Consider the following 20,599-nt stretch of genomic DNA (forward strand, 5'->3'; position numbering starts at 1 on the left):
CCAGACTTGACCAACATCTTGCATGGGTGGAAGATGGTGGTCTGCACCATATGGATAGTAGTTTGGGAAATGTGCAGAGCCAGTTGGTGCATTGGGTGCATGGGCTGCAAACGGGCCCAGGAGATTGTCCAGCCCCGGACAGTTGATATTTCCCGTCTGTATAATGGGGCGGTTAGTCTGTTGCTGCGTACCTTGCCTATCACCGTGATGAGGATGCTCACTCGTGGGCTGACTGTTGCGTGTCGGAGAATGCTCAGTGGGCATTGTGAACCGATGAGACTTTGGTTAGGCACGTGGTTGAATTGCGGTTATGAAATGTGATCCACGTAGATCACGTCGGGGTCACCAATTATAGTTATACTGACTAGGTATACTATATTTATAGTACCGCGGGATTAGTACTGAATGAATATTTATTAGGTTATTTAAACTCTGAATATACAAAAGATGAAACAATTATATATCTATATCTGATGCTCAATGTACGCTAAAGCTGTGGCGTAATACTCTTGATGGTTGGAGAGGGAACTCTCCAACCTTTCAGTCTTGTCGAGGACAAAGTTCTTGCTTCCGACGTTGGCGCTTGGGTGGTGGAGGCACAGCAGGACTCGATGATGCCGACTGCCTAGCCGCCACAAATGAATTTCGCGCACGCCATCTACATTCCTATCGTCTTTTTCATCGAGTTGGTGACAGTGCAAATCTTGTCACATTCAACTAGTAAGCTTTGATAAATCGTGAATTAACAAAAATGCCAAGTCAAGAGGTTGTTACGACGAAAGTTGTGGTCCATCCGCTAGTTTTACTCAGCGTTGTGGATCATTTCAATCGTATGGGGAAAATTGGCAATCAAAAACGTGTTGTGGGAGTTTTACTTGGCTGCTGGCGTGCCAAGGGAGTCCTCGATGTCTCCAACAGTTTTGCAGGTTGGAATGCTCATTTTTGTATTACTAACTGGCCGCTTAATTGTAGTCAGTACCTTTCAACATTTAATTGATAGTTTTAATGATAAAAGTCCAAGTGATTGGTAATAAGTAATATACAATTTTTCAAACTTCTTTTAGTTCCGTTCGATGAGGATGACAAAGACAAATCAGTTTGGTTCCTCGATCATGATTACCTTGAGAACATGTTTGGAATGTTCAAAAAAGTTAACGGTAATGATTTATAATTTATGCAAATACCATTCATTGACAACGTCATCTTTGGTTTCATCCAGCTAGAGAAAAGGTTGTTGGATGGTACCACACAGGTCCTAAACTCCATCAAAATGATGTTGCTATCAACGAATTGATCAGAAGGTACTGTCCCAACTCCGTCCTGGTGATCATCGATGCCAAACCCAAAGATCTAGGTCTTCCCACTGAAGCCTATCAAGCTGTTGAAGAAGTTCACGATGTAATTATCACTTGTTACAATCATTGTGCAACTAAAACTCTGACATGTACATACCATTGATACATTGATTATTTCATATTTTTAGGATGGTTCACCGACTTCGAAAACATTTGAACATATCCCAAGTGAGATTGGAGCCGAAGAGGCTGAAGAAGTTGGTGTTGAACATTTACTAAGAGACATCAAAGATACAACTGTGGGAACTCTTAGTCAGAGAATCACGAATCAATTGCTGGGGCTCAAGGGGCTTCATGCTCAAATTAGAGAAATAAAGGATTATCTCATCCAGGTAAATAAATAACCGCTAAATCATTCCTCCTTTTTGGTGTTATTCATATATTTATAATTCCGTATTCCTCTTGGAATAAGTGTATAGATATTGAACAACCATTTAATCCTTTTGATTTTTAATAATTTATCTTACTTGTCGATCATTAATTCTAGGTTGGCAATGGAAAGCTTCCAATAAATCACCAAATTGTGTATCAACTGCAAGATATTTTCAACCTTCTCCCAGATATGTCCCAACACACCTTCGTAGACTCCCTATACGTTAAAACAAATGACCAGATGCTCGTTGTTTATTTAGCCGCGCTCGTGAGGTCCATAATTGCATTACACAATTTAATCAATAATAAACTGACTAATCGTGATGCTGAGAAAAAGGAAACCGATAAAAAAGAAACGAGAAAAGAGGAGAAAAAAGAAGATAAGGATGATAAGAAAGATGATAAAGAAAAATCAAAGATCAAGTGAGTATATCAACTTGGACGAGAAAAGCAAAAGTTGTAAAACCATAAAGTTAATAATAAGGCGACTTTATCTAATTTGTGATCTAATGTGTAAATTCTGAACAGTAAAAACAGCTCTTTGGATTTGTACAGATATTAATTTTTTTTTTTTAATCCATACAAAAAATCATCCCCAAACTGTACATTTCCGAATGTTCTTTAATTAATTTTAAAAATGAAAGAAAAAGATCATAATCAATAAAATAATTCCTACTTATTTATTGACATAATGGAATACTTCAGCTTGACTGCAATTCCTCTCGTATCTAACATTTTATAACATTTTTTTTAAATCTGATAAAATTAATAAAATTCTTATTCTGTATTAGTATTTGTTAGCATTGCGTAAATCAAATTCGAAGATAAAAATGATGGAGAATTTTTTGTACAGCCTTGTGAATTTTCTTAGTATAACTATGATTCAAATTTTATATGAAACCTTTCACAGATATAAATAACCCTCCTACAACTAAAATCATCGAAATAAATAAATTGTCGCTGTTACTAGTATTATTTCCACTGTAAGCAACTCCAACAAACGGTTCTAAATTGGTGTCATTATAATTTTGAAAATACCAATTAAAGGGATCATCAGAACCATTACTATCTCTCGTTTCCTCCAACTCTCCTTCATTCACCTCCAGATCGGCTTTCACATAAGGCTCATTAGATTTATATTTGTTAGATTGACTTTGATTCTCTAAATGTGGTAAAGTTACTTTCTCAATAGTGGATCGTCCCAAAGTCCTCGCATAAATTTGAGGAGTCAATTCTACCTGTCCCCCAGGCACCAAGAAAGCAGACAGAGCTGATGCTTCCATCTCCTTGTTATTCTGCCCATAGAATCTCTCCCTCCCATTAACAATATTTCTAATTTTGTCTTCATTATAATGTTCAGTGGTAACATAAATCACCTGATCCTCTGGACCCATTGGAGTCGTTTCCTCAGGGTTGATCAATGAAGTATGATCTTTAGGCTCAAATAAATTATTTTTATCACTAATGTGGTAAATACTTTCGGTTGTGGTGGTGCTTTTTAAAGTGTCATTCACTGTTCGAGTTGTCCAAACAATTTGACTTGGCAAATTTGCTGAGTTTCCTTCTACAAAAGTTGACGCCTCTGAATTCACATCCAAATGTTCCCCGTTATAGGCTTGAGTTGAGATTGAGATTGACTTATTGGAGGAATCAGAAGGGATCTGCAAGTCTGGAGGGATTGTAAAATTTATAGGTGTAGTTGAAGTGAAAATTTTTATACCATTTGGAGTACTTGTGGTTGATGGTGAGTCTCGAGTGGTTTTCAATGTTGTTGTTTCTGCATGACTGAGCAGGTGAGATCTAGAAGAGGACAAGGATGGTGGAGACGATGAAGATAAGAGAGATGATAATTGTGAGGGATTAAATGTCTTCTTCCTTCCTGGAGGATTAAATACTCGAGTCACTATAGCTGTTCTATTAACAGTCTGTATCGTTACGTTTGTCATGTCTTTGAGTTTTAAGTTTTCTACTGTAAATTTTGGATCGGTAATAGGTATAAAGCCACTCTGAGGCCTTGGGAGTGGGTGGAATCCTCCCTTTTGAATATCTGGTTCTGATGGAGGGAATGTTCTATATCTCCCTCGAGAGGGACGACTCTCTTCTTTCCTTTGAGACTTTTTGCTAGAGTTTCCCCAGAGATTGAAGTTCAAGTTGGGAAGAGGAACCCCGAAAAAGGTGAAACCTGAGCTACTAGGAGAGGGGGGAATCATTGGAGTTTTTTTCTTTGAAGGAACTTGCATCTGAGAATTTAAAGTAGATGTGGAGGAAGGGCGAGAGAAGGCGACGGTCCCTGTCTGGATGTTGGCATTCAGAGTATTGGGAGACATTGTGGAGGATTTTGTCGAGTCCTTGCTTGTGGTTTGATCCGACATGTTGTCAAATTTGTAGTCTGGATAGTCATCGTACATATAGTCTTCGGGTGTGTTGGCGAATTTCGATGCGTTTTGGAAATTCATCCAAGATGTTGAGGCATTCTCTCCGAAGACTAAAAAGTAAAGTGATTCATTGAATTGGAAAATCATTTATTCAATTTTTTTTTTTTTTTTTTTTTCAGTCAAGATAAATTTTCGAAAAAAACTTGCCAAATAAATAATCATGAGTAATTAAATTTTAGCTTACAAGAAGATCCAGTGGTTTGATAGATAATTTCTGCTTCGCACCCAGGATGAACTGATTCCACGTATTTCCTTGATATACAGTCCTGTCGAGTGAGACGCATTTCTCTAAATAAAGTGCCATCAGCACATCTGGGACCCTCTGATGAACCCTGCTGCAGCCATCCTCTCAGCCAAATCATTCCACAAGAGCAGGCCAGGGGATTTTCATCGATATCCAATACCGCAATGTTCGATCTTAATCGTTTGAATGCATTCTCAGGAACTGATGTCATTCGATTCTTTCTCATACTAAGGACTCGTAAACGAGACATATTATCGAAGGGCAAGCCTTGAATACCACAGATACGATTTTGATCCATCTAAGTTTTACAAAGAAACAATTAAAAAATATATAATTACAAGAGAATTCTCATTTAAATTCGTGAATGCCTCTTCCATTACTCTCATTAGATTTTTAATGAAAATAGGCAGTCTATTGGTACAATACAAAAGTGAGAAATTAATGGCCATAATTAACAACGCGCGAAATAATTGCAGCTAGCATAATGAGACAACACCAGGGGCGAAAGTTTCACTTTCCTCCTGTGAAAGTAACTTTTCCATTTGTTCCATTTTAATTATATATACCTTCAATTCAACAAGCCACTCGAGGGTGGCTAGGCTGTCCATGGTAACGCCGGTGAGACGATTTTTACTAACATCAAGAACCTCCAAAGAACGCAGGGAAGCTAATCCGGCGTGTTCGAGGCTCGGTAATAAGTTGTAACTCAAATTCAGGAATAAAATGTGGGGAACATTGATGAAAGCATTGTTGGCTATTTCTCGAATTCGATTCTCCTGGAGTTCTGCCGTCTGGAGAAGAGGGAGGTCTGTGAATGCACCACTCGGGATCATCTGAAAATAATTATAAAGAAAAATTAAGTGTAGGATAATGCAATTTTTATATTTACCTTTGTTTTGATATTTTGAATTTACCTGAATTCGATTCTTGCCCAATCGAATGGCTTGCAACTCCGGTAGATTCCTCACAGCATTTCTCTCGATAATTCTCAAATCATTGCTCTCCAGATCAATGAAACTCAACCGGGGTAATCGACTGAATGCCCCCTCCCTCAACTCCTTAATTTTATTTCTCACTAATCTCAACTCAAGGAGAGAAGTCAAACTGCTGAGAGTTGCAGGTGACAGAATATTGAGATTATTGAAGCTCAAATCCAACACCTCGAGGGCAGCGAGGCCATGCAACGAACCAGGTAATTGGGTCAACGTGTTGTGCGATGCGTAAAGTTCCCTCAGATCCCTACATTCAAATAGAGTCATCTTAAGTTATGTCGACGTCATTACAGATTAAAATCTCACAAAAAACAATGAGTTACATCAAGGTGAATCCTGCTTGTCGAAATCATGCCCAGAAAAGAGAATTGTATGGAGGTTGGATATGGATGCTTTAAACGGATATTATTTCATTCAACTTTCTAACTAACACCAATTTGAATTACATAATTTTAACAGAGTGACTTGAAAAAAAAAAAAAAAAAATGGCTGTAAAACAATTTGAAAATAAAGGAAAAATAATAAATTAATAATGAAAATAGACAGAGCATCGAATTATTCAATTTTTCTCTTGATATTTTTTAAATTCACCTTGTACTGGAAAAGGCAGAATGTGGAATCTGGGCCAGATTATTTCTCGCAAGATCGACTCTCTGGAGTTGAAAATTATCCGCAAAAATGTCCGCTCTGATCATTTCGAGCCGATTTCCTCTCAGATTAAGATCGGTGAGTGACCGCAACGGTTTGAAACTTCTGCCATGAAGGGACATCAATCTGTTGTACCTCAGGTCAAGCTGTTCAAGCCTGGCAAGACCATCAAAGGTACCATCTTCGAGGATCCTCAGGGAGTTATAGCCCAAATGAAGTGTCCGTAGGTTTGGAAGTTCACTCAGGGTTGCCGGAAGGATTCTATCAATACCATTGGCACTAAAATCTGCTGTTCTAAGAGCAGGAAGAGCTAGATCTTGACTCTCAATAGTAGGCAGCATAATAATTCTATTCATTGCCAAATGTAGATGCTCGATATTCTTAGGTAGTCCTGGTATTACCTCAAGCAATCGATTCCAACCAATATCCAACTCATAGAGTGCAGTCAAATGACCCATAGTCATAGAATGCACACCGGATATGGCATTTCTCGATAAATTTAGGTGCTCAAGGGATGGGATATTGATAAAGGAGTCAGGCTCGACAACAGTAATTCCATTTCCACTCAAATCCAGTCGCCTCAAATTGGGTATATTCGCCAATAATATAGGCTCAACGCGTTTGAAATAATTGTCTGAGAGGTCCAGCCCTTTCAACCCTGGAAGATTCCAAAAAGGTGCCTCTAACATATTAGTAAGGGAATTGTTCTTCAATCGCAGTTCTCTGAGGGCTGGCATTGCCGAAAATGTTTCTCTCTCGAGGAATGTCAATCTGTTATCATCTAGATGAAGCCTCTCTAGAGTTGGATGTCCTCTCAGAGCGCCAAAGGGTATCTCCTGAAACTGATTGTGGGATGCATCAAGAATTTTCAGCCTTGGCAGGGCGCCCAGAATTGATCTCAGTTCGTCGGCATGACTTAGATGATTATTGATTATGCTGAGTTCTTCGAGACCGCTTCCTGTTCTTTGGATGAAAAATTCCGGATGAATCCTGTTGATAAGATTGTGATTGAGATCGAGAACTCGGAGTTGTGGGAGCCTTTGAAAGGCTCCAGCTGATATCTCGACGATAGAGTTCTTGGAGAGGCTGAGGCGACTGAGGAAAGGTAGATCAGTGAAAGATTTTTCTTGGAGGTGAGAGATTCTATTGGCATCTAGGCGAATTGTCGAGAGCAGAGGTATGTCGACCACTGCTCGACCGAGGATCGAGGCCTCCGGAAGATTGTTACCTACCAGAGAGATCTCATTGAGTTTGGCAAGGTCGACAAAGGCTCGAGGGTGAATCCAAGTGACTCCTGAGTCTGTGATGTTGATGAGGGAGAGCTTCGGGAGTGATCTAAAAAGTCCAGCTTCTAATCTCACCAATTTTGGACTGCCAAAAACGTGGAGCTGCTCGAGATTTGGCAAATGTCGAAAATTCGGTGGAGAGAGCTCAATGAGAGCTCTGGAGTTGATCTGGAGGTAGCGGAGTTTCATTAAGCCTGAGAAACGAGGGAGACGCTTAATGGATCGGCTTTGGAGAGTGATCGCCTCCAGGCCTTGGAGATTATCCAAACTGTCGATTGGGAGGGAACGCAAATCTGGCTCTACCAAGAAGAGCTCTAGGAGGGAATCGTGGAGACCTTCCAGCCAACCGGAGGAGACGCGTTCCAGATGATTGTGCCGTAACATTAGGCGTAAAACTCGTAGGGAGGTGAATACTTTGCCAGGGAGACTGGGAAGATTGTTGTTCTCAAGAATGAGTTCATCAATGGGGCGCGATATATAACGACTCACTGCACTTATGCCTTCCAGGACTTTGGGGAGCTCACTGTGACTGCACCAAATTTGATACTCCATATCCCTCGTTGAGCACCTACAAGGCGCAATTTTTTCCTGCTCGGGGCAGCCATAATCCTCTTGTGCCCCAGTTACTCCAATGAGTATAAGAAGACACGCCAAAAAAACACCAAAAAGACCCTTTGGCGTTTTATCCATAACGCATTTGGCCAATGTCTGGCCTTTCAACTCGGCGCGTCTCTCCTCATTCGCCGCCTCCTTCTCAATTGATAACAATAAACATATATAAATGTACAAAAAAATAAATCCATTAAAGACATTAACAGAATTTACGAGGGTTTGTCGATAACAACACGGTGAAAAATATATTCAGTGGAAATTGGGCAGCAATTTAATATGATGAATTAGTATTTGTCAAATGCCCATCGGCGTCACGGATACACGATTTAACACGTACTCTCGTCACGGTTGAAGTTGAAAAAAAATGTGTTCTACCGTAAGAAAAACCAAAAACCGCTAGAATAATCATAACTCCGTAATAATTGGTGTCTTGAATCAAGGGAAAATGATATTCAATTTGTTGACACCACTTTGAAAATCATCATAATCTAATCAAAACTACCAATTCATTATTATATTTTTTAAAAAATTGATAAATATATATGTTTCTTTTCATCTTCTTTCATCTATTTGAGCAAATGAAGCAATGAAAGTTCGAGAAGATAGCGCATCATCTTTAAAACGAAAGGAAATGCAGTTTGAGCCAGGTGAAAGTGCTTCCAACTGTCTATATAATTTATATTCCCCTAAAACTCTTCACACACTAGTGTTTGTTATGCAACTTTGATACAATGCACATTCTGGCTAATAATATATCACACTGAGCCTCTATCAATTAGCAATTCTAAAGCAATTCTATTTGGATGAGCGCAAACACGTTTTAACTTGTGTCATTCTGCTGAAATTTTTATTCTCTATTTCATTTACCTGATTAAATAATTGATAATTATCAATGCACGTGAACACTTGTTGTTTGGAATTGGAGACGAGGCAATAATACAGGATAGTAAATGGATGAAAAAAAAACAATTAATAAATAAATAAACACTAACACATTTGAATTAAATGAAATTTGATAAGATGATGATTGAAAAATGGAGAAGACAGAAAACATGTCACTTCATCACACCACTGCAGCAAACTGAGAGAATTTTTTTTTTTTTTTGTTTTGAACTTATGTATTTACTTGTTACGGACACGCACTAAGTACACTGTAAGAAGTGTCCAGAGTAGGTGGTACCTATGGCATATATGGGGGGAAAAGCTAAATCCTCGTTGGGGGAAGAAATGTGGAGGGACAAGAAGATATGGATGAAGAGTTGTTGTGTGGTAAATAATCAAATGCATGAGAAAGAGGAATACTATTTGAGTGAGACATACAGAGATATTGCCAAGTGTCCAGCAAGCGTGAAGACACGCTTCCAGGAAATCTTTTCCTTTCTCTAGATCACACCTGTGACAATTGTCTCACTCGTTATTATTTCACAAAATTCTAAACAATCAATAAAATTTTTTTTCATATACTTTTTATTTCCTCCAAATTACTGTGAAGAATAACTAGACAAAGAATTTCTATATTAGGCGCTGAGATAAACCGGTTTTAACATTGAAATGATTTTGTTTAGGGGATCGTACGATGTCTGTTGGACGACTCAAATTCTGCCATGCTGCCAGGCAATGCTCGACAATCCTCTGTTTCAAAAATAATGTAGAGTAAATAGTATGTTTCAGATAATTATGGTATCATCCGTGAATAATCCAAGGTGAGGAGGGGACGTACACTTGTAAAAGACAGGTATGATAATTATGAATCACATTCATACATAACATTAATCATAATCGTCATGGAATTCACATGACGTACTGAACATGACGCGAATATCATATATCATATAATAAAAGATTATTTTACAAAGGCGGTAAAAATTTAAAAAATAATAAAAACATTTGAAATTTTATTTGATTTTTGTTTTTTTTTTATTTTTTGGCAAAAATGCCGAAAGACTGTTGTGCAGCTGAATAAATTTGTAAAGGAAATTTGCTCCCGATATTTTTTCATAAAAATTTATCTGTAACACAAGTAGTTTCAAAAATATGCGCATAGTGACCTATAGAATAGCAGTGATTCGTATAATTTCGACGGTTTCTTTCACACTTACTCTTTTCAGTACATTTAGTAGATAAATTTTTCTCTATTCCTGTCTAAGAGATATTTTTCGACAAATCAATAAGGGATAAAAATAGAGAATGTGCGTTAAAATTGATGAATCGAGTTTTAATTTAAGGTAATGTGTTATTCAATGTAAAATGATATTTTAAATGTAGAGAATAGTGAAGGAGTGATCTAAACCCTCTCACCTCGATCTGCCTTTGCCTTCCCTCCTAGAACTGGTTTTCAAAATTGCCAAGATCATTTCATCACTATAACTCAACGATCCACAGTACTTCAACACCAGTGCAGAAGGAAACAAGACAATCGGGTGTTTCATTTATCTTCAAGCCATCCATTTTTATCATTCATTATCATTGCATCTAACGGAAATGATTGGACGATTGGATTTGAGGCTTAGCCACAGAGGTTTTTCGAATGTGATTAAGAGTTTCAGCTCTTCGAAAATTTTTAACAAGTATAAGAATGGAGGATCAAGGCCTCCCAGGATTCTTATCACAGGTAACTTGGATAATACAAATATTTCATTGGAAAATTGCTTCAACTACAAGGATCTATAAATGATTTTTTTCTTAATGCTGACAATTGGATCTATAAGATAAGAACACATTGCTGTCTGTGAATAATAAAATATAATAAACTAAAGATAATTTATTGAGTTGAAGTTTATATGATAAATAATGAATATAGATCAACTGTCATTATTAATTTGGCACAGAAAACCGCATATTGAGCACGTTGAATTTTAATGATGAAATTTAGGGGGCCTTGGCCAACTGGGGACTGAATGCGCTAAACTCTTGCGCAAAAATTATGGAGAAGATAATGTAATCCTATCAGATATTATAAAACCAAGTGACGAAAATCGAGCGAACGGTCCTTTCATTTTTGCTGACATTCTGGATTTCAAAGGTCTTCAAAAAATTGTAGTAAATCATAGGATCGATTGGTTAATCCACTTTAGTGCTCTCTTGAGTGCCGTTGGCGAGCAAAATGTACCGCTTGCAATACGAGTGAATATTGAAGGTATGGTATTAATGCAATTAGTGTTATGTATGTAGTAGTGTGAAAATACTGTTAATATATAGTGACAAGTTACATAGATCGTTTTTTAATTGTGCATTTTTTCGTGAAACTCGGGAGTAAAATTTTAAACCATTTTTTTTTCTTTTAGAATTATAACGAATTATTGTTAATTTTCCCTCGGACGAAACATCGAAACAAACTCTGAAAGAATCAACTTGTTGCAGAAGTAATGAGTTAGATCTGACATGAGTAATATTTTTGGAAATTATCCGGTACAGTGTACACTTTCATATAAAAATGTGTGATTATACTCAATTATCCTGGGGAAAAAATTTAATGAAAAGCTTTGTCATTTTGTGAAATTACATTTTTTTTTTTTTTTTTTTTAATTAGATTCTATTATTATATTAGAAAGTCAAGGTGAAAGTACAACTGGAGACTATCACGAACGCGTTCGAGTGCACACGTGTGACGGACACTTTTTCCCCTCTATTTAAAAAAAAGAAATGACAAATTGATAATATCGGATAAAATGATGCTATTTAATGATTCAGGAATGCACAACGTTATGGAGTTGGCGAAGCAGTACAATTTGAGGATTTTCGTTCCCTCGACGATTGGAGCATTTGGACCGGATTCACCAAGGAATCCTACCCCGAATGTGACAATTCAAAGACCGAGAACTATTTACGGAGTTAGTAAAGTGCATGCTGAATTACTTGGCGAGTATTATCATCACAGATTTGGATTGGACTTCCGCTGCTTGAGATTCCCTGGGGTCATCAGCAGTGATCCACCCGGTGGTGGCACTACTGGTAATTTTTTTTTTTTTTTTTTATTGCAAAGATGGTTCTATGTCGCATGAAATTTGAGATGATTTTCCAGTTTGAGTATAAATTAACAACCAAAATTTCAAATATTTATTCTCAGTATAAAATGAGAAAATAATTAGAGCACAAGACAGTTAGGAAATTTCCTCCAAGTAAAATTGTGTAATAAGGTAATTGATTCCTCCCGTTCAAGGACCTTACACTAGATATTTTAGATTAAATTGCCGTAAGATTGTTCACTACTTTGCTCTACCATCCGCGAATATAACTAGTGGAGAACTCCTTTTCTCGGAATTTGAAATATTGCAATTGCCTCCTTTGTAGATTACGCAGTTGCAGTATTCCACGAGGGCTTGATGCACAAGACATATGAGTGTTACCTGGAGCCACACACAAGGCTGCCAATGATGTACATCAAGGATTGCCTCAATGCTCTATTACAATATTTAAATACTCCCAATGAATGTTTGAGAAGGAGAGTCTATAACGTAACAGCTATGAGTTTCACTCCTGAAGAACTTTTCTGCGAAATCCAAAAGCATATCTCTGATATGAAGATATCATATAGACCAGATAGTCGACAGTTGATTGGTGAATATTTAAAAAATACGATAATACAACTACAAAACAATGTTATTCGACAATCATTTTTTATTGCATCTTATATTGTATTTTTTTCCGGCATGCACCATTATACCCAATTATTTTAATTTCAAACATGAAAAATTTTCTTTCCAGCCGAATCATGGCCCCAAGTATTCGATGACTCTGAAGCTCGCGCTGATTGGGGATGGGAGCATAAATATGATCTACCAAAATTGGTCACTACAATGGTTCAAGACGTTAGTGAAAATTTTCTTCCCAAGTTCCAGAGACACACGCAGCCCAATAGTTATATGTGAATTAATATCCTTCTCTCATCTTCCCAACAACAAAGTTCAGTTGTGAGTGATTAAAAAATAATGGATAAAAAATGAATTATATTCTCTTATATCCCTGTTAAAAATCATAAATATGAAATATGAAATTTTTCATTACAACAAATATTTTCAACTGAAAATTACCGGATACAGAAAATAAATAGATGGACAAAAAGAAGAGAGTAAAACATGAGCATTCAAATAATGAAAAAATTATGCATTTCATATATTTCACGTAATTATTTATTATCTATCTACGTATTTACATCATTTGAACGTAATCAATTCATAATATCCACAATCTTCATTCCAGACGAAATAAAAACCATTTCACTTTAAACACCTGCATTCAATTCAAAATTCACGATGCGGAAATTATCTCTCAAATTTCAAATTCAGTTCACAAAATATTACATAATTCATACTTCCAAAGCCTGAGAATATCTCAGTTATATGTTGTATTATTTAAATTATTAAAAAAGCGTTTTTAATATGTTCAGTTGTTGCAACTACCATCACCAGACTCTTAATCTGGAATGCGCCCTGGCATTCGCCCTGGCATTCGCCCAGGAACGTTAGGAAGGTTCTTAAATAGTGGGGCTGACAGTTGGGCGTGAATGCACTAATTTATTCTATTTGATAAATTTCAAAAAGAAATACCCAAACGCGCGGACGGTTATCCTAGTTTATATATTTAATTTCTCTTTATATTTTAAATTCGCTGTTTTTTATAATGGATTTTGGGTAGAGTGGTGAGAGAGGAAGAATCTAAAATTTAATTATAAATGATTACGCAAATATTTGTGGAAGACATATGGCAGCTCTCACTGACTCCTAAAGTATTTGCAATTAAAAATTTCATAACTTTTAACCCTTCTCCCACCAATACACCCTAAAATTATCTGAAAATTTTTTTAATTCATTGTTGAATTTGACCATTATCGTTTACGAATTCTGAGGCTTCTCTCAATCAAAAAAAATAGAGCTTCTCTAGAAAGAAAATAGATACATAAACCACAATTTTTATTTCCATGCGTAGAGTTCGGAATTAATGAAGGAAAAAAAAAAATAAAAATAAAACATTTCAATTCATGGAAATTCAGTCTTGAAAAGGCTTGGTCGTTTCAGGAACTTGTTGATCATGATTATTATTAGATCTTCCCCCAATGTGTGATATATTAACCAGTGGCTTAGCGATCCAAGGATGCCGACGAATGTCTTCACTTTCAGGACGCTCAGATGGTTCTCTCCTCAATAAAGAACGAATGAGACACTTAGCCCGCGCACTGAGTCCATCTGGCATAGCAAATTGCCCCCTCGATATTTTGGCGAAGAGTGATGCATGTTCAGCATCATTGAATGGATATCTACCAACTAGCATCGTGTACAGAAGAACACCGAGGGACCAAATGTCAGCTGCTTTGCCAGAATATGCTCTTCCTGATCGTAATACCTCTGGAGCAACGTATGCTGGACATCCACGACGATCAGTCAATTTGTCATCGTCCTCATCGACTATCACGGCGTCCTCTAAACTCTCCAAACGCAAGTGAGTTCTACAATCGAATAAAGAGAAATAAAATTTTAGTGAATACTTTGATATTACTTCTGGTGAAAATGTCAAGATACCTTGTATTTTATAAATTTCAATTAGCTCTAGAATTTCAACTTGTTGCGTTGTTATGGTTGTTGCATGTATTATAAGACAATTATGGTTGAGATCAAGAAATTTTCTATTGAAAGTCTCTTGAGATATTGTGTAGTAGATTTTCCCTCAACTGGCTAGCTACCAAAAATGGGAATAGAAATTATGTCTCAAATACAATGCAAAAAAATGCAATATTTGTGAAGGATATAACTATTTTTATAATAACAGATGTTGCAACAAATGTCAAGAAACTTTTTGTAGACTCACGTAGATTTTACTCTTGCAATAGTCTTGTTTTTTTTTTTTTTTCTCCCAAACTAGATATTTACTGAAATAACTATAATTAATTATAGGAAATACGTTAACTCAAACCGTTTTACTACTTCACTACAAAGTTTAATTTTGGATAAACATAAACGAGAATTTGAGGGAGGGAAATTAGGAAAGAATGGTGAAAGAAAATTTGGCAAGATGTTTCAGACGATTGAGACACTTTAACCAGCCGTTAACCATTGGTAAACTCCCTTGGTAACATGAACAGGAATTAAGACGGCATAGGCAGTTGCATTGGAAAAGCATTGCCACCGTATTTCGCTTGCTTTTAAAACACCTACGATATATGGTACGCGGAAGTACCAAGGTGATACACGTACGTAATGCTCCTTCATCAAAAGTGCTAAAAATCTCTCTTCGACTACCAAATAAGATTCAATAACAAATATCATAAATAGAGTGTCATTTTCCAAATTTCAAACAATAAAACCGCCACTAAATGGCATTATTCGTGGATTTTCATTGACAAATCACCTAGGGCCATCATTGCCATCATTTCCAGCAATGAAGCAAGTAGAACGGCTTTCTTTGCAAGACTTTCACTTGAATCATAGGGTTCAAGAACCTCGAGAGAAAACTAAAAGACAGTGAAATCATCAGAGTGAAAGAATTCTAGGACACATTGTCGTCGGGATCAGCACACAATTGCAAAATCATATTCATAATCTCAAAACATCGAACAAATATCTTCCCTTCGTTATTCTATCCCAGAGAATATGCATGCCTTATGAGAAGAAACTGAATTCGCCCAATTTCTACTATCTGTTGGGGATGAAACATTAAATATGAATAACTCCGAGATATATCTAGCAGATGAGTGTATATCACATCCAGATGGAGATATCGCAGAGAATTTATATGGGGAGATGATTAATGAGTAACAATCGAAACATCAATTTAATATTATTCTTATAAAACATTCGCAAATGCAGGAATCGCATAAAACAGGAATTTCATCGACTAAGCTAAAGCTAAAGCTAAAGCTGAACCGGCTGTGGCGGCGCTAGTAAAATAAAAGTAAAGCATGTGTGTCTTGCTAAATCCAGTGTGAGTTCGATGTCCTGTAGCATCCCAGAGTGCCAGAGTAAAAGGTAATGTGAAAAGAGGGAGGTATTAAAAGAGGAGGGGAGCTGAACGGAGAAGCCGAAGTTATAAAAGCGATAAAGCGTAAACCCCATACAACTGACTAAGAATAAGGAAAGGTACCATAATAGCCCTGAGGCCACTACCGTATAGATGAGGTGTATGACGAGAGGGCGATGGGAGGGGGGCAATGGTAAAACTTCAACCACACGTTTCTTAATTATATATACGATCCCTTGGGGTTTCAAAATCCACTGAGTCGATGAACCAATATGCTTTTCTTGACTTGCAACACGTGCTCTCCGGTCTCCCCAAGTGAGTGCACTCCACCTCTCTGACGATTACACTTTACATTTGCCCCGTTTACTCCCACTCACTCATTTCATTATCTTTTCATTTTTTCTCTCTCTCTCTCTCTCTCTTTTCATTTGCTTGTCTGATTTTTTATCTCATTTTACATTTCATTCGACTTGTTCTTGTCTTGCACGAAGCATTTCTGAGCTGTTGCTTGGGGCTTGGTGTGCCCCGCAGGAATGCGAAAGATGTGATTGGGTAATAGGACAGGGCACGGTAAAACCTGGGGTTTATCATTTCTAATATCGTTTTATGAAAAGTAAATATTCAGACGAGTACCAAACTCCCCTATTTTTCTTAGTTTTCCAGATATTCCCGAAAAATTCACGGCACAGCTGTCGCGTTTTATAATGACTTTTGATTAGGGAGGAGGGGGATATCATGTGGTAAGATTGTGGAATTGAACATACCTTGCCTCATCAGCAAATACAAATTTCCTCAGCTTGAGATCCCTGAGAATAACGCCATTCTCGTGGCACTTGGCAACAGCTTTAGCAGCCTGTCGAAACAGCCGCCTTGCCTCAGGCTCTCTGAGTCTCCTTCTTGCCCTCACATAAGCATGAAGATCACCATGATGTCCTTCAAGAAGGAGATATCTCTTTCCCCCTGGTGCATCAACGACCCCAGCAACTCCACTCGCTGCCCCAGTCCCTTCAAGCCTCAAATGGGCCTTCAGCAGTGCTTCACCACCTCTATCACTCGCTGTAAGTGCCTAAAATTGTACAGACGAGATTTTTAAATGGAAAACCCGAAAGGAAGAGAGGAAGAAAAAAAGATCATCTTCCCCCTTTCAACCGTGTCAAGGTTCCATTGGAATTGATGTATTTATTCGATTTAAAATACATCTTATTTAATATGCCATATTTAAGTCAACTTGAAATCTATTAACAACGCGTTGAAACTTTGAATTGCAATAATTCAATGATGGCAATGATAATGAATGATGTTGACAATCCAGTCAGATGGGAACGGATCTGCTTGCGAAAGCTCCGGTATTGTGTATACACGTAATCGACAATTAAATTGAAACGCCCCTGGCTGTGACTCGAGGATTACGAATAAAGCGGGTGGTAACAGAGGGAGAGGAAAGGGTGGGAGAGGTATTTAAAAAAAAAAAAAAAAAAAAACGGGATAACTGAGTCCTTGTATTTGTTCGCATACACGCTGATGTAACGCACTATTGTATAACGTCAGGTTTAAATTGTCAAGATTTGCATGAAATAAGTGGTAGGGGACTGTTATCAGCAATTTCTCTCAAACTCACTGGTATTTTCCAAAAGATATTATGTATACAGTATTGTTATCAAAGGCAATAGACGTTAACAATCATATTATCGAGAAAATTAATGATTCAGGAGAAAATCGATGGTTTCCTATAAAAAGACGGAATTTCCAGGCAATGGCAAACAATTCTGCATCGGTGTTTTAGATTTGGTCAAGTTGATCATTAGATTGTGAAGGAAATATTCTAGGTTTTAGTATGGAATTTTGAAACTACCTTTGCCACTAATTGTTGTCCATTTTGAACATCCACACATCGATAAAGTGCACTGCCCTCGGCAGGTCCGACAAGTAAAAATCTATTTCCAAGTAGCGTAGGGCCTGCATTGTCAGTCGGTATTGCTTCACAGCTTGGAAATACAACTGGTGCTACCGTTGTTGTTGCTGTAGTTGTTTCATCACAACTCGACTGCATGACATCCTGATTATGGCCATTTTGGCTGACCAGAAATTTGCCATTCTGAATGCGTGTCACTTGTAGATGCAGCGGATGCTGACGATTGGCTAATCTCATATTGCAATTGACGAAGAAATAAACTTATTTTTTGGGCACTAATTAACACCTTCACTGATCAACAAAACAAACTTCACTTGGTCTCCCTGACCTTGGAACACTATGTTGGCATTTAAGTCTTATATTCGTATTATTTCAATGCAATATAATCATTTGACAATGATTCATTAACGGTTACTCCTTTGTACATGATGATGTGGTTATTCAAAGCAGGTAACTCGAGTAGCCTCTTAACTACTATAATTCATCTTTCAATCATCCCTTTTTAAATGTATTCATATGAATTCTAGAAATGATTTTTATTTTTATGTATATTGATGAATTAGGACACTTGAGCTGTTGGCTGAAATTATTGCAACCTCTTGTGTCCCTGGACGGAGTGAGAACTTGAACGGTCTTATGTCGCCGCAAGTCAACCTGATGATTAGATTATTTCTCTGAAAAACACATACAAAAGACCAAAGATAATTAACAATTAGTAATCGACGGAGGTATAAATGTGCAATCCTTAATGAGTGATAATTCCATACAGGTGGATAATGTGAAATAATATGAAATAGGGGGAATCCAGGCCATCGCATCATCACGATGAGATAACGGGAAAGAAATAATTATTAAACAGAGATAACACTGGGCATAACCGTTGACATGTTTTTTTTTTCGTAGCATTCAAATGAAAAGGTGTAAGGCAATTTAATTGTCATCCTTCTACCTGGAATTATAATGATTTTCAATGTTTCCAAAACGAAGAATTTATTTTCCAAATTTTTCAGTGATTGATCAAAATGTTTATTGAAAAATAATTCGAAAGGCTATATATATATATATATAAAAAAAAACGATAAAGGAGTAGTTTAACAAGTTCCTAAACAGAAAGAATTGAATGTGTGATTCACCCTGGCATGATTTCATGTACAACTCAATAGAACAGAACAGAAATGACTATAAAACGATGGAGTTCCAGTGTTTCAACATCAGTTTTCACATTGTGCAATTACAACTGGAGGTAAAGCAGTGGGGAGAATAGTGACTAGTAAGGTCAGGGGTAGCTTCCGCAATTGAGTATTGAGTATAATTGTTGCACTATTCCATAAAACTCATCACAAAATATCTCAAAAAATGCCTAAATACCAAAAACAATAAATTTCAATAGTCATTTCCGATTCGAATTTCGCCCACTTCATTTGTATTTCTGAGCACACGCAAACTCATCATCCCCACTCCAACACGAGGCTCCAAAAAATACGCGAAACATGATGAAAAAGTAGCTACACTCGTCATGGTTCACAACGTCATGACTTCTTTAAAAAACATTTTTGAAAAATCAATAAAAGATTGCGCATGTGATTTCTTAATATTCCGTCTAATCCGAAGAATAACCAAGATTTAAAAAAAATCGCACGGGATGAGATTTCGATGGCCTTGGATAGACATCGAGTAAAAAATGCATACTCCTAGTACTAGAAGCAAATTAATGATAATTCACTTAATGAGTAATTAATGGTTGACTTGATAGTGATGACCTCGACTTGATTCATTGTCCATCAATATATCAAGTGATGGTGTCGTCAGTGTTGTGGACTGACGAAATTGGGTGAGTACATATGTACACGACATAAGTAGTTGCGAGAGGAACTGTGGGGCAAATGGGCATGACGAAATGACTAACTCAACACATATAAAGATTGCGTTTGACAGTATAAGTTTGCTCCGATGCTGCGGGATTGCTGGCGAGATATCCTTCGCTAAGGTCAAAATGGCCGTTGCTGTTGCCCACAATGCGAAACAACTTTTTATCTTATATATATGAGAGATTTATCTACTTTCAATAAATAATGATTCAAGAAAGATACACAGGTTTACTACGATATATCAATAAAATTCTGTCAACCGGTGATCCAAACCGGTGGCCCGTCACTCGATTTTCGAGCGGAAAATAGAACGAAGGACTTTACACTATGTAAACGAGCTTATCACTCACAACCAAAGACTTTCGACACTTTTTTTTTACCATTTTGTACGATTTTCATTAGCGTGATAATGAGGAGCTTAAAATTTACCTGTGGTTTATTAGATATTCCTCGTCGTCGTTCGTTTCTCAATGGATCCTTTCGATAACATTTTCTCGTTTGCTTGTTGATTGCTCCTAGTGGACTAGAGGTGGAAATTTCCGATGAATAACTGTCGTTAATTACTCACTTAGGTCAACTGTTGTCACCGTTAATTCACCGTTAATCATTTAGTGTTGGAGTTATGAGTTTCATGGGATTGATTTTTTTTTTTTTTTTTGATCGAGCGGGCTAGTGAATTTTTTATTTTTCCGGTGAAACGAAAAATGAATTCCGCTTAGTAGGGACGGTCCAATTGGACTTGGGCCGGCCTCCGCTCAGAAACCACGGCGACAACAAGAGAAGGTGCAAGCATCGACTTTACCCGCCATTGTGCTACTGACGACTGAATGCAGAATGGTAGAAGGCAATTGGTTGGGTTTAGAGTGATGTTGTGTGATGTCGAGGCCGTCGAGGGAACACTGCCTGCTGCTGCTTGGCGGTGGTG

At 37.3% G+C, this 20,599-nt stretch overlaps 4 protein-coding genes across 6 annotated transcripts; 2 read left to right on the forward strand and 2 right to left on the reverse strand.

The window, feature by feature from the left end:
* The first annotated feature begins 660 nt into the window (after nt 1–660).
* Nucleotides 661–2,285, forward strand: Rpn8 (regulatory particle non-ATPase 8). The gene is made up of 5 exons (XM_011311836.1): nt 661–926; nt 1,065–1,157; nt 1,220–1,398; nt 1,484–1,687; nt 1,843–2,285. Exons 1-5 carry the CDS (start codon nt 752–754, stop codon nt 2,152–2,154), a joined length of 963 nt encoding a protein of 320 aa, XP_011310138.1. The 5' UTR covers nt 661–751; the 3' UTR covers nt 2,155–2,285.
* A 277-nt stretch (nt 2,286–2,562) lies between these two features.
* Nucleotides 2,563–9,066, reverse strand: atk (artichoke). Of its 2 annotated transcripts, none has more exons than XM_011311837.1 (6): nt 8,812–9,066; nt 5,990–8,082; nt 5,321–5,645; nt 4,973–5,239; nt 4,347–4,704; nt 2,563–4,212 (listed from the first exon to the last, which is right to left on the reverse strand). In XM_011311837.1, the coding sequence occupies exons 2-6, from the start codon at nt 8,020–8,022 to the stop codon at nt 2,618–2,620; spliced, it is 4,578 nt and encodes a 1,525-aa protein (XP_011310139.1). In that variant the 5' UTR covers nt 8,023–8,082; nt 8,812–9,066; the 3' UTR covers nt 2,563–2,617. The 2 variants fall into 2 exon arrangements, with proteins under 2 accessions (XP_011310139.1, XP_011310140.1); XM_011311838.1 differs by having other exon boundaries at nt 5,990–8,085.
* A 402-nt stretch (nt 9,067–9,468) lies between these two features.
* Nucleotides 9,469–12,941, forward strand: Tdh (L-threonine dehydrogenase). Of its 2 annotated transcripts, XM_011311840.1 has the most exons (6): nt 9,469–9,679; nt 10,327–10,555; nt 10,817–11,080; nt 11,635–11,895; nt 12,235–12,501; nt 12,649–12,941. In XM_011311840.1, exons 2-6 carry the CDS (start codon nt 10,426–10,428, stop codon nt 12,810–12,812), a joined length of 1,086 nt encoding a protein of 361 aa, XP_011310142.1. In that variant the 5' UTR covers nt 9,469–9,679; nt 10,327–10,425; the 3' UTR covers nt 12,813–12,941. The 2 variants fall into 2 exon arrangements, with proteins under 2 accessions (XP_011310142.1, XP_011310141.1); XM_011311839.1 differs by lacking the exon at nt 9,469–9,679 and having other exon boundaries at nt 9,911–10,555.
* A 105-nt stretch (nt 12,942–13,046) lies between these two features.
* Nucleotides 13,047–20,582, reverse strand: LOC105270722 (tribbles homolog 2). The gene is made up of 4 exons (XM_011311841.1): nt 20,104–20,582; nt 17,747–18,480; nt 16,659–16,960; nt 13,047–14,386 (listed from the first exon to the last, which is right to left on the reverse strand). Exons 2-4 carry the CDS (start codon nt 18,041–18,043, stop codon nt 13,930–13,932), a joined length of 1,056 nt encoding a protein of 351 aa, XP_011310143.1. The 5' UTR covers nt 18,044–18,480; nt 20,104–20,582; the 3' UTR covers nt 13,047–13,929.
* Nucleotides 20,583–20,599: the final 17 nt, after the last annotated feature.

The sequence above is a fragment of the Fopius arisanus genome, unplaced genomic scaffold (assembly GCF_000806365.1).
Source record: "Fopius arisanus strain USDA-PBARC FA_bdor unplaced genomic scaffold, ASM80636v1 scaffold00094, whole genome shotgun sequence".
Taxonomy (NCBI): Eukaryota; Metazoa; Arthropoda; class Insecta; order Hymenoptera; family Braconidae; genus Fopius; species Fopius arisanus.

Coding starts and splice junctions, on each gene's coding strand:
- atk (XM_011311837.1), bottom strand. CDS start 8,022: ATGGATAAAACGCCAAAGGGTCTTTTTGGTGTTTTTTTGGCGTGTCTT. Junction 5,646..5,989: donor TCTGCCTTTTCCAGTACAAG/GTGAATTTAAAA, acceptor ATTTGAATGTAG/GGATCTGAGGGAACTTTACG. Junction 4,705..4,972: donor AGTGGCTTGTTGAATTGAAG/GTATATATAATT, acceptor TGTAAAACTTAG/ATGGATCAAAATCGTATCTG.
- Rpn8 (XM_011311836.1), top strand. CDS start 752: ATGCCAAGTCAAGAGGTTGTTACGACGAAAGTTGTGGTCCATCCGCTA. Junction 1,399..1,483: donor CTGTTGAAGAAGTTCACGAT/GTAATTATCACT, acceptor TCATATTTTTAG/GATGGTTCACCGACTTCGAA. Junction 1,688..1,842: donor TAAAGGATTATCTCATCCAG/GTAAATAAATAA, acceptor CATTAATTCTAG/GTTGGCAATGGAAAGCTTCC.
- LOC105270722 (XM_011311841.1), bottom strand. CDS start 18,043: ATGAGATTAGCCAATCGTCAGCATCCGCTGCATCTACAAGTGACACGC. Junction 16,961..17,746: donor GACAACAATTAGTGGCAAAG/GTAGTTTCAAAA, acceptor GTACAATTTTAG/GCACTTACAGCGAGTGATAG. Junction 14,387..16,658: donor GTATTTGCTGATGAGGCAAG/GTATGTTCAATT, acceptor ATTCGATTGTAG/AACTCACTTGCGTTTGGAGA.
- Tdh (XM_011311840.1), top strand. CDS start 10,426: ATGATTGGACGATTGGATTTGAGGCTTAGCCACAGAGGTTTTTCGAAT. Junction 10,556..10,816: donor TCCCAGGATTCTTATCACAG/GTAACTTGGATA, acceptor GATGAAATTTAG/GGGGCCTTGGCCAACTGGGG. Junction 12,502..12,648: donor AGATAGTCGACAGTTGATTG/GTGAATATTTAA, acceptor TTTTCTTTCCAG/CCGAATCATGGCCCCAAGTA.